The sequence below is a fragment of the Astyanax mexicanus genome, chromosome 23, assembly GCF_023375975.1.
Source record: "Astyanax mexicanus isolate ESR-SI-001 chromosome 23, AstMex3_surface, whole genome shotgun sequence".
NCBI lineage: Eukaryota > Metazoa > Chordata > Actinopteri > Characiformes > Acestrorhamphidae > Astyanax > Astyanax mexicanus.
In genome coordinates, this window is record NC_064430.1 from 32,381,005 (window position 1) to 32,393,571 (window position 12,567).

General features: G+C 39.0%; 1 protein-coding gene across 8 annotated transcripts in view; it reads left to right on the top strand.

The window, feature by feature from the left end:
- The window catches only part of tp53bp1 (tumor protein p53 binding protein, 1), a 45,372-nt gene that overhangs the window by 10,157 nt on the left and 22,648 nt on the right, over positions 1–12,567 (top strand). For all 8 annotated transcript variants that reach the window (XM_049471391.1, XM_022665132.2, XM_049471388.1 and 5 more), the window contains 8 exons: positions 196–319; positions 4,523–4,617; positions 4,699–4,892; positions 6,252–7,527; positions 7,661–7,777; positions 7,947–8,147; positions 8,464–8,530; positions 9,255–9,338. In XM_049471391.1, the coding sequence (XP_049327348.1) occupies positions 196–319; positions 4,523–4,617; positions 4,699–4,892; positions 6,252–7,527; positions 7,661–7,777; positions 7,947–8,147; positions 8,464–8,530; positions 9,255–9,338 (2,158 nt within the window). The remainder of the gene's footprint in view (positions 1–195; positions 320–4,522; positions 4,618–4,698; positions 4,893–6,251; positions 7,528–7,660; positions 7,778–7,946; positions 8,148–8,463; positions 8,531–9,254; positions 9,339–12,567) is intronic.

Here is a 12,567-nt window from a genome sequence, read left to right on the forward strand (position 1 = left end):
TTTCTCTGGTGTTCTGTACGGCTTACTGAACTATTGAACATTCACTGAACTGCCTTTATTAACATATAACTGCCGTTATAAACGTTCCAGACTTGGGTTGACTTGAGTTGTAGCTTACATTACCAAACTGTCTCTGTAACTCAGTGAAACTGTAGATGCATGTGTAACACTGTTAATTAGCTTTGTTTATGCTAGGCTATAAGGTTGACAGCACAGTGGAAGAGCCTGAGAATCAGCAGCAGAAGCCAACGTCCACTCCTGCTCACAGCCTCCGCCTGCTGCATCTGTCTGGAACACTGGTGCAGGAAAGCCTTTCACAGTAAGATAGATGCCTTTATAGGAACTTTTCCTAAAGATAAGCTTGCATTGTGAGGAGGAAATTACATAGTTATTTTGTTATTCTAGTTATGAGTCATACTGTGTCATAGGAATAAATAGGGTGCAATTATTTGATGATAGTGGGATACTATGCATGGTCTCTTCAGATCCTTAAAACCTCAATTTGTTTAGGTAAAAAAGGCTTAAAGTAGTCTTTAAATTTAAAGTAGTCTTTAAATAGTCTCCAAATATTATTTTTGTTTTATAATAGCTGATCTACTGGTTTAACTGCGGGCTGTATTAAGACGATACTGTAGGAATGGGGATGCAGAAATGTAAAGTTTGATGACTCCAGTTTTGCACGATATGTTATATTTGGTTAATTGTAATAAAAAAGTCTTAAGAAGTCTTGAATTTAGTTATCCCATAGCTGCATATACCCTCACCATAGCAACAAGCTAGCTGCCATTTAGGAACACTTGGGGTGGGTATCACCACTGATTTCCTTTGCTTTGATTATTAACAGTTCACAAGGTCCTGATTCCATTCAAAATAAATTTATTTAAAGTATTTAAAAAATATTTGTTTAACATATTAGTGTTTATATTATGAAGACTTTACACAACAGTTGCAATCCTTTTTAATATAATTTAATGTAGCTTAGTTAATTGCAACACCATGCTCTCATCTCTATACAGGTTTGGAATGGCCACTTTACTCAAATGTTATATTTCACATAATGTGATTCCAGAACATTAATGAGGCTTCAGAAGACATCCTTTTCAACAACACTGTGAGGACGTATATATTGATATTTTAGTATATACAAAAGCATCAACATGCTTCATAAATTTCTTATTTATTTGCAAATAAAAGTGTAAAATTTACTTACTGGTTCTGATGTGATATTACAAAAAGCATAGTGACAATCAAAGGACAACAAGAAAAATGACTAATGTTAAGAGAGAAAACCTTATTACATTTAAATTTATTAAACTCATAAAAGGAGCTAACGCTGCCTCCAGCCGGTCTGAGCGGAGCTCTTCTTCTCTGTTATACGAGCCTTTTCCCCGGCCTGGTAATCGAGTTCATCCCTGGGGACAAAATAATCTGAATTAGTAACAGCGCTCCATAGAGAACACAATCATAATTCCACTATTTACATATAAAATCAGGTTAATCTACAATTTTCCTTCTAACAGTTAAACTATTTACACTGTACGGCCGCCTGAAGCTGCTAGCGCACCAGCGGGGGTTAGCTTAGCGCACCAGCCGCTAACCCGCTAAGCTACCGATATTTTCAGCCCGTCAGGTCTTTCTTTAAATTAAGTACAGGTGAAAACACAGTGTAAACACAGTTAAAACAGTGCAAAATGTACTAGTTGTACATTTTGTACATACAATGTAAAATGTACTAGTGAACACAGGCAGCAGTAAAAGAAAATACAGAAGAAAATTACTTACATGTGTATAGAAATTCCCCCGCAGTGCCAAATCCTGGGCGCCGCCACTCGTGCTTCAGCCATGCTTAACTGATCACCCCAGCCAGAGGACGGTGCTCAAAAAAGGATGGTCTCGCAAGATAAAACCAGTGATGTCAGTAACGCGTTAATTAGTAACGCGTTACTCTAATCTGACCCTTTTTTTCAGTAACGAGTAATCTAACGCGTTACTATTTCCAATCCAGTAATCAGATTAAAGTTACTTATTTAAGTCACTGTGCGTTACTCTCTCTCTCTCTCTCTCTCTCCACCTCATCTCCTCCACACACACACACACACACACACACACACACACACCGCTCCCTTACCCATTCCCCCTCCGCTCTTCCCCAATCACACGCGTCTCGCTTTCTCCCCTGTCTCTCTCTCTCGCGCGCTCCGCGTGTCTTTAGTTTCCGCCCGTTTTCGTTTTTCGCCCGTCCTCGGGTTCCCTATCTCTTTATAAAGGCGTTTTTTTTGCGGCCGCGTCCCAATTCACTAGCCAGGGCAGCGGTCTGCCACAAATTTGATTGGCAGAGGAGAGCGTTTGAAGATTTTACACCACACGTGATTGGAAGTTCACTGTGGCGCAGAGCTCACATACCGTAAAGACAAGAAAAGTTCCGGTGCTTTAAATGAACACTGTCAGAATTACATCCTTCTCAGTAGTTGGGTCCGGTATGGGTCCATATTGGACAACGTCTGGGTCCGGACCCGGACCGCAGTCTGCAAATATGTGATCCCTGGTCTAGACCATATACACGGTTCTGTTTTATAAAACCACTCCTTGCTGCCCTGCAGAGAACAACAAGTTCAATGTTCAGTTTTACAGTGTTAAATATGTCAGGTCAAGAAAGACTTTCTTTATTTTATATATTTTTTTTATAAAAACAAGTATTTATGTTTAGTAAAATCAAGAAAGACCATATTTTATTTTATTTTTTTTAAATATGTTAAGTTAATTATTTTATTTTTATTAAAAATATATATATTTTTAGGAAATAGTTTAACCTAATAGAGATACATTGTTGCTGTTAAAAATGCATTTTCCAATAAAGGGAGTATTGGTAAAACTGGTTATAATGTTTATGTTAAGGCGGCGGGAGGTGGTGTCTGCAGCTGCTTAAAGTAACTAATAAAGTAATTGTAAAGTAACTTAGTTACTTTTAAAATCAAGTAATCCATAAAGTAACTAAGTTACTTTTTAAAGGAGTAATCAGTAATCGGATTACTTTTTCAAAGTAACTATACCATCACTGGATAAAACGCAAGATGTTAAAACTGTACTCATATACGGGGAAATTGGCTAATTCTAAGGATCGATCTGGGTTTTATATAAGTCTATATTGGATCACTCAAATGAGGATCAATTTCAATCTAAAGATCGATTTTTTTAAACACACCACTAAGGAACACCATAGCAGTATACAGTCGTGTGAAAAAGTGTTTGCCCCTTCCTGATTTCCTCATTTTTTTTTGCATGTTTGTCACACTTAAATGTTTTGGAACATCAAATCAATTTAAATATTAGTCAAAGACAACACAGGTAAACACAAAATGCTATTTTTAAATGAAGGTGTTTATTATTAAGAAAGAAAAAAAAATCCAAACCTACATGGCCCTGTGTGAAAAAGTGATTGCCCCCTAAACCTAATAGCAGGTCGGGCCGCATTAGCAGCAACAACTGCATCCAAGCGTTTACGATAACCTGCAATGAGTCTTTTACAGCGCTGTGGAGGACTTTTGCTCGGCAGGATGTGCAGCTTTTAAGGATCTTTTGGTGGACTTCACTTTGTCAGGCAGGTTCTATTTAAGTGGTGTCTTGATTGAGAACAGGTGTGGTAATAATCAGGCCTGGGTGTGGCTAGAGACAGTGTACTCAGGTGTCAGAAACCACAGTGACGGTATGTTTTAACAAGGGGCCAATCACTTTTTCACACAGGGCCATGTAGGTTTGGATTTTTTTTCTCCCTTAATAATAAAAAATGTAAATTTAAAAATAGCATTTTATGTTTACCTGTGTTGTCTTTGACTAATATCTAAATTGGTTTGATGTTTCGAAACATTTAAGTGTGACAAGCATACAAAAAAATCAGGAAGGGGGAAAACACTTTTTCACACCACTATAATTAAAGAGAACATCTTTTTGATAGTCATCTATATTACTAGAAGCTGTATTGAGATACATGGCTGTAACTCAGTGAACACTCAGTAACTGAAGAACACACAATATATACATACATACATGCTGCCTTCCATCTAAGCTCCTCCTGTTAAGAGGATAGCAGATGAGATGAAATTACTCCCTCTAATTGAGTTCTGACACCTTTATAGTTCCCTCTGTCTGTGATTGTTAAATATGCTTCATTACACAGAGAGACCTGTTGTGACCCTTCCTGCTTTGACTTTCATATGCTAAATACTTAATACATCAAATGGTCTTCCCCACTTTGGGGAGAGACACCATGGTATGTACCTTAATTATACTACTAAAGCCACAGAGTACTGTGAGTTAAGGCAGTCACTTTTTGGTCAATGTTGCAAGTCTTACTGCAGCCACCTGAGAATCTGTAGCAATCAGTTAGCTACCTAAGGGATACCATAACATCCACATATATATTAACACATGTGAATTACTAGCTTTCAGCTTTGTGTTAGTCTGTCTAATGCTGAACCAGCCCATCTATTCACTGAAAACTTAACTCATTTTTCTGTTACAAAAGGCAGTCTGTTGACTTTGTGGCAGCCACCCAGGACAACTTAAGCCAGACTCCCTTAATTGTTCCCAACTCGCCTACAGGACCAGACAATGAGCAAGGTACAGCTCTTAGATATGGAAATAAGGTCTGTGCTGGAAACCTCTCTCTCTCTAATAACTCCCCTTAATGTTAATATTCAGATTGTAATGAGGCTGCAGGATCACCTATGGACACTTCAGGCCCCCCTGAGGACCAGGCAGAGAGAAAGGAGGAGGAGCCTATGGAGATGGATCCTGTGCCAAAGCCTGTAGCATCAACTCCAGTATCCCAGAATTCCCCTGGGTTTACGCTGGAGAAGAGCCTCTCTCTGCCAACACAGCCTGAATTTTCACATGTGAGAATTTCACTTTTCAATGTTTTCATTAGGGATGTCCCGATCTGATCCATTACATTAGGATCCCTATCCAGTTCAAAGTCTTATTTTAACCGTGATGTCCAACATGCTGCAGTCTGCAGTGTGAAACAGTCAAGCATGAAAACATTTCATAATATCTGAAACTATATAATATTTTTTTAATAAGTGTGTTGTTAAAGCTGGTTTAAAAAAAAGTGGATGCTAATGCTAATACACACATGCTAGTGCTGGGTGGTATGACCAAAAATGTATATCACAGTATTTTTCAAGATTCTGGCGGTTTCCAGTATATCAAAGCATTTTTATTATTATTAAAAATTAAAATAAGTATATAACACCTAAGGGTTTAAATAAAGTCTTTTATTGATTCATTTGGAATTTACTTTGTCCCAAAAATTACACAATATATGAAGTTAAACCTAATTAGCAGAAAAACAGCTGAAGTACAATACACCTTAAAAAGAGATAAGCTTGCAACTTTAACACGGCTTCCTTTACAAAACTAAATACTTTAAATAGTTCCATAAACACTAAATGGACCTAAAATACTCCTGTTTAAGTATTCAAGAGATATTTCTCAAACGATCTGTTGCATACGACTGATAAGTTTAATATCAATTTACAGTCTATTATTATTGTATCTATTAGAGGAAATACAGTATTATAATCAGTCACAATTCCCTTCTTTCTTTAGTAAACAAATACATTCAATTCAGTGTGCATTAATAATATCCTTTAAGGTGCAGTATTAATGTATTTAAAAGGGCTATAATTACTTTTTATTTTTCCTTTGATAAAAACACTCATACAGTAAGAAACAGCAGCAGGAGATCCTCAGATAAAGTCCTGTTCTCATTTCTCTCCAGGCAGCACAGAGCGAGATGAGCATTTGGCTCCACAGAGTTAAGCTTCCAGTGTGTTAGCTTGTTATGCTAACTGGTTAAACCGGTATACCGCCCAGCACTAACACACGCTATACAAACACTATTCATAGCACATCCGTTAACTGTAAAATGATTTTACAGTCATATCAACACTTACACACACACACACACACACACACACACACAAAGTGACTCGACTGCATTGTTTTAAAGGAACTGGATTATAAGATATTAAACACCATAGTCTTTAAATAAATGAATCATATTTTCATTCCTATCTTATCTAAACTTTGTATGAGCATAATTTGTAACGAACACAGAAATTAAATTGGATCAGTCTCAGCTGATGTTTAGCATTAATGATAATCGAATCGGGACATCCTTGTATTTTGAATGTGTCTTGGTTTAGTGGAGTAAAATGATTATTATTTTATTTTTTTTATTTTTAAAATAGGATGTATTTGTTCCTACGCCGTGCTTAGAATCTGCAGACTGCAGTGAAGCTCTGGACTCTTCAAAAAGAAAAGAACCACAGAAAGAACTCCCGTCTACATCAGCTGATGCAGAAACCTTCAAAAAACCTGTCGAGAGCCATCCTTCTGAAGTGGCGGCATCATTCCAGTTGGGGATTGATAGTGAAAACAGTGTTTTTGAAAGGAAGACTCAGTCATTTTTGGGGGATGATGACAGCCAGGCCACACAGATAGAGGAGCCTGAAGAATCTGCAGGACTGCAGAAAGGAGAGTCTGGCCCTTCACAGTGCAGTGAGAAGGCAGAGAAAAATGGAGTGGACCTCAGCCTTAATAAAAGCTCTAATTCACAACAGATTTCCCAGGAGTCTGACCTGAAAAGCACACAGGCTTCATGCAGAAGGAAGGAAGAAAGCTCTGAAAAGCTGCTCTCTCAGTCTGCAAATGGACAGAACATGAACACCAGCAACAGCGTGACTGAAGCGCAGCAGTCTCAGGAGGTGCAGTGCATTTCCAACTCCCCGCAGATGTCCCAGCAGATGGGTAAAAGTGTGTCGGGTAAAGATCCGACTAACAGCGGCTGTTCCCAGAGTGCAGGAACAGCTGGAGAACCTGCTACCTCCACTGCTGTTGGCGCCCCATCTCAGACTCTGTCCCAATCTGTCATATCTTCTCACAAGGATGTAAATGAAGGAGGACAAGGACACTTGAGCCAGCAGAGACTAAGCCAGCCCGTCTCTCAGAGCCACAGGCTTGACAGCACCAAGGATGCTGAAGATTTGAATGAAGAAGAAGAAGAAGAGGAGAAAATGGATGAAGGTGGGATTCAAAGCACCAATAAGACTGAAGTTGCCTCTGTGTTTGGCCTGGAACTTTCTCAAAGCCAGGCTTGCTCTCCAGAGCCTATGGAGGAGGAAGGAGAGGTTGACCCCCAGCCGGACCCCCAGCCAGTCTCTAGCAAAGGTGAGGGCAGCTATAGTATAACGGTGCTGGAGGAGAGCCAGCGAGTATCGCAGGAGATTAAGGAGAAGGCAGTGAGGTTGCAGACATTAAAAAGTGCCTCGCAGCCAGAGAGCAGCTCCCCGAATGAGAAATTTGAGCCTGACAGGAAGATCAGCAGCTCCCAGCCAGGCAGTTCACGCCAGCCCACGATATCTGGCCCACAGAACACTAAGGCCACTCATGCTGGACTCAGCAAAGGGTCGCAGGGCCTGAATGTGGACAATGCGCCCAACAAAAGCCTGAGTGACAGCTCTGGAGGTAGGATTAGCAGCCGAAATAATGATCTATTCTCTTTATCTGTTATATAATGGGGATGTATTAAATCACCCTGAGGAATAGTGGTTTGTGTTCCACTATCATTTATAAAAATGATATTTTGTTATTGTTGCAGATATTCCATTCCACTTCACGCTGCCCAGAGAGGGGGAGCTGATCGGGGCTGCGGTGAGCGCGACGCCCCCGCACATCAGACAGCTGAAGAACACCCCGCTCCACAGCACTCCTATTGGTGGGAATACTGGTTGTTGCTTTATAGCTTTAAATGCTGGAGAGGGATTCAGAGGAGAACGCATACAAAAACTCACATGCACACATGCACACCCTCCCTCTGTGACTGGCCTGGCCGTACTGTAGTGTTTCTTGCTTGTGATTTTAAAGGCATTTTTTGCCTTTTGCAGAAATGAGTTCGTTCCGTGAGCCGTCTGAGCACGACATTACTAGGGAGACACCGATGGCGGCCAGCGAGATCTCTGTGGAGGAGAGCAGAGAGGGAGAGGAGCAGGCCGCTGAGGGGGCTGATGGGAAACTGAGTCTCAGGATGAAGGTGATCACCCCTGTGGAGGATAGCAGCCCTGGGTCTGACCGCTTCAGCCTACAGAGTAAGATCACCCCCCACTCATACATCTCTCATCTCTCATCTCTCAAAAGGAGTCTCTCATTACTCTCACTCTCCACCTCATTTCATCTCTCTCTCTCTCTCTCTCTCTCTCTCTGTCTCTCTGTCTCTCTCTCTCTGTGTCTCTCCTATTTCCCTGCTGTCTTATCACTTTTTTGTACAAATAATAATATATAAATAATTATGTAATTAATTAGTGTTAAACCTGTTTATTTATAAATAAATTGAAATACTCTTTAAAATTCGCACTGATCCTTATTACAGTGACTGATGCAGCCGTTTTTGTCATTCTCTTCCAGAACCACCATTTTCAGAAGAAGAAGGCTCTGTTTCCAAGGCTACCACTGTTGCCAAGGCTGTAACCAGGTAACGTGGAATGGTTGCTATGCAAGAAAGCTCATTTGTGTGAGTGTGGGCTCTCACAGCTGCTGATTCATCGCAGCTTAATGCTTTAGCACATTCCTGAAATAAAGCCCTGCTCATTACCGCACAGCTGCTGCCTTTATTGTTTTTCTGCTTTGTTTCAAGTCTGGTTTGTAAATTGACAGACCAAAATAATTAGGAGAACAATTCGGAATGTGGAACAAAAAACATTTAAAATAAAAAAAAAAATCTGATGTGGTATTGTTTTTTTCTGTACAGTGAGTGGATCAGGTACAGCAGTGCTGCTGGAGTTTTTAAACACTTACTGCTTAATCACTCCTACCTACAGCTGCTCCACCTTGTAGATAAAGTAAAGTCAGAGACAGAAGCTCATCTAATTCTTTATCAGTGCTCACCAGTTGCTGCACACAAGCTGTTGAATGTTGGCTGGATATTTTTGTTGGTGGACTATTCTCAGTCCAGGCGTGACACTGAGGTGTTTAAAAACTCCAGCAGCACTGCTGTATCTGTATCAAATATACGAATAATGGGTCTAGTAACAAGAAGATGGTCATAATGTCATGCTTGACCGGTGTTTTTAAGTATGTATATTAAGAATAAAATCTTGCATAGACCAGTACAAATGTTCCTGCTTAATGAGTTTTTGGAGATGCAAGGTTTTTGCATGCCAGTGTGTGATGTATAAAAATGTGTATCTGTCCTCTAGTTCGTCTGTGTTTAGCCGGGTGCGAGAGGTTCACAGGCAGCTGCAGGCGGAGGAGGAGGAGGAGTCCAGTGATTCACCTGTCAGGTGCTTTTCTTTAACACAGACACAGATATTCAGCCTGAGGAAAACTACCATCATTATTCAAGTTTGGATTTACAGACGGGGCTGGTTTAAAACAAATGAAAAACTAATCAACATCCTAAGTAAATCTTAAATTAAAAGATATCATAACGTTTAAAGAAATAAATTAATAAGCAAAACATCTTTTCCTTCTCTTTCAGAGAAATCAGTTTATAAGGTCCCTTATAAATGAAGAACAGTGAGTCTAAATAAAGCACATTTTAATGTAAGGAATAAGTGATTTAAAAAATAAGGGAGAAATTATCCTATCTCTAACTTAGTGCTGGACGATATGGCCAAAATTTATATCACGATATATTCCTTAAATTTCGGTCGATACGATATAATTTCGATATCGATAAATACTTTGAAGGCCTCAGAAAAAGAATCCCTGCACTCTCTGCAGCTTGCACTGCAAATTTAAATTATTATTTAACTGTGTATTTGCACTTTTTGTATCAATCTATCTAATGGAAATCTGTACCTACTACTGTATGAAAATGTTTTTTAAGTCTTTGAAACCTCCTTTCACAAAAACTTTAATACTTTAGAAATAAAAGTAGTCAAAATAAATCAATGCTCAATTTTATTTGCATATAGCAAAATAATAACATGACATCCCTGTCAAACATAAGCCTATATAACTATTACAAATAAAAATAACTTTAAATGACAAAAGAGGCAGAGCTTCTTATTCATTGTAAACAAATTTAACAGATTAAAACAAAAGTGTTTTAACTAGGATATATAATACAAGAAGCCTTTATATACATAAAAGCAACAAGATTTTCCCGTCAAATAAACAAACCTATAGGATTTTTCAACTATAAATAACTTAGTGACAACATAATCTATTAAAGTGCTTCAGCCAGAATACAAGAGGTATTCAACATGATATCCACGTCAAATAAACAAACCTAAAGGATTCATAAACTTTAAATAACTTAGTTTCAACATAATCTATTAAAGTGCTTCAGTCAGTATAAGGAAAATATTGTATGTAGGGAAGATGCTTGAGGTGGTGGAACAGATTAGATGTATTAACGTTACGCTGCTTGTCGGCTCCACTCACCGGCACAATTTGCAGCAAAGCGGCAAGCGAGCGGACCCGCGGCTGGGCGAGCGGACCCGCGGCTGGGCCAGCGGAGCCGCGGATGAGCGAGCGGAGCCGCGAATGAGCGAGCGGACGCGCGAATGGGCGAGCGAAACAGCGGCTGACCGAACCGAGTCTACCCTAGCCTTGGATCCGCTCGTCCCGGCTCCGTTTCGAGACATTTTAGATGCGTAGCGGAGCGGACCTGAACCTAACCTAGCCTAACCTAGCCTAACCTAGCCTAGCCTAGCCTATCTGGCTACGTGCCTGTGTGATTGCGTCATCACGCACTGAGGTAGCACAGCTATGGGGGCTGAATGTGTTTGGCTCTGCGGCGAGCTGACGCCAGTAAAAAACGCCTGTCCGTGACAGATTCTGTACATAATACATATCGATATACCACAAAAGTGATATCACCGTTATTGAAACATTTCTTATTGCGATAAATACCGAATTACCGAATTATTGTCCAGGCCTACTCTAACTTGTTGGAAAGGTTTAAGTAATACAATTTTAAACAACAGATGTATTTTTATAGAAGAACAGAAAAAGAAAGACTGTGGAAATAAATATATATTTAAAACCGTACAGTATCACTGGTGCCTGATAACACAATAGGATTTTTCCAAGTTCAGTAAATTCTCAGAGAACATCTAGTGTGTTCTTTATAGTCAGCATGTAGGTTCTATAATCTGGCTCCTGACTGATTATAGCCTTCAGATAAAATTATTCTACAGTGATCATATTGTAATATCGTGTGTGTGTGTTTTAGTTACTAAAACAGATACAGGTGAGTGTACAGGTCAGTTGTTTGGAAATTGTGTTAGGACTTGTGTTAGAACTAGGGGTGGGTAGCTCCACTGATTTCCCAGTTCGATTTGATTCCGATTCACAAGGTCCCGATTCTATTCAAAATTGATTTATTTAGGGAAATTTCAGTTACAGTAAAAATTTTAGTTTGCATATTAAATATTGTAATTATACGAGGAACACAAACTTCAATTATTATTATTATTATTACATTGTTTTCATCGTTTCCGCTGTACGGATGTATATACTGACATTTGAGTTTTTAGTTACATAAAACTAAAACATAACATGCTTCATAACTTCTTATTCATGTGCATGTGAAATTACCCATACCCACTAGTTCATATGTGACACTATAATAAGCAAAGTGACAAAAAGACAACAAGCTAAATTAATAATGTTTATAGAGAAAACTTTATTGAATTCAAAGGAAAAACAGCCGGTCTGAGTGGAGCTCTTCTCCCCCGTTATAAGAGCCTTTTCCCGCGTCCTCTGGGGACTAAATTAACAGTTAAACCTGTTTGGGTTAGCTTAGCGCACCAGATGTGTTTGGTGCTCGGAAATCTGGCTAAAGGGGTTTTAGCTTTCCATGTGATTTGGCTAACACGCTAAAACAGTCAGGTCTTACTTTAAATTAAGTACAGGCAAAAACAACACTCTAAAACTAACTAAAACAGTGTAAAATTAACTAGTTTGATAAACACAGGCAGCAGTGAGTGGAAATACAGAAGAAAATTACTTACATTTGTACAGAAACTCCCCAGAGAGCTGACTCCTGGGCACCGTCCCTCATACCCCAGCCAGAGGATGGTGCTCGAAAACGGATGGTCTCGCAAGATAAAACGTGAGACGTTAAAACTGTACGCATATACAGGAAAAACAGGATAATTTTAAAGATCAATCTTGGGTTTATATGAATCGATATTGAATCACTCAAATGAAGGTCAATTTAAATAAAAAAAATCAATATTTTTAAACACACCCGTACTTAGAACATGGCTTTATTTCACCAGCTCAAACATTTATCATTTTGTCCTACAAATCATTGGTTGTTTGGATCAGCGATTTCAGGTAAATATATCATATAGCAGAAGAACACAGTAATATTTGAGAAGTGAAATGAAGTTTATAGGATTTACAGAAAGTGTGCAATAATTTTTCAAACTAAATTAGGCAGGTGCATAAATTTGGGCAACCTTGTTGATTTATTGATTTGAATACATTTAGCACTAAATATTGGAAAAGGAAATTGCAAGTTTTTCTCCTCTTTGCATCTTCTCTGAAGAATGG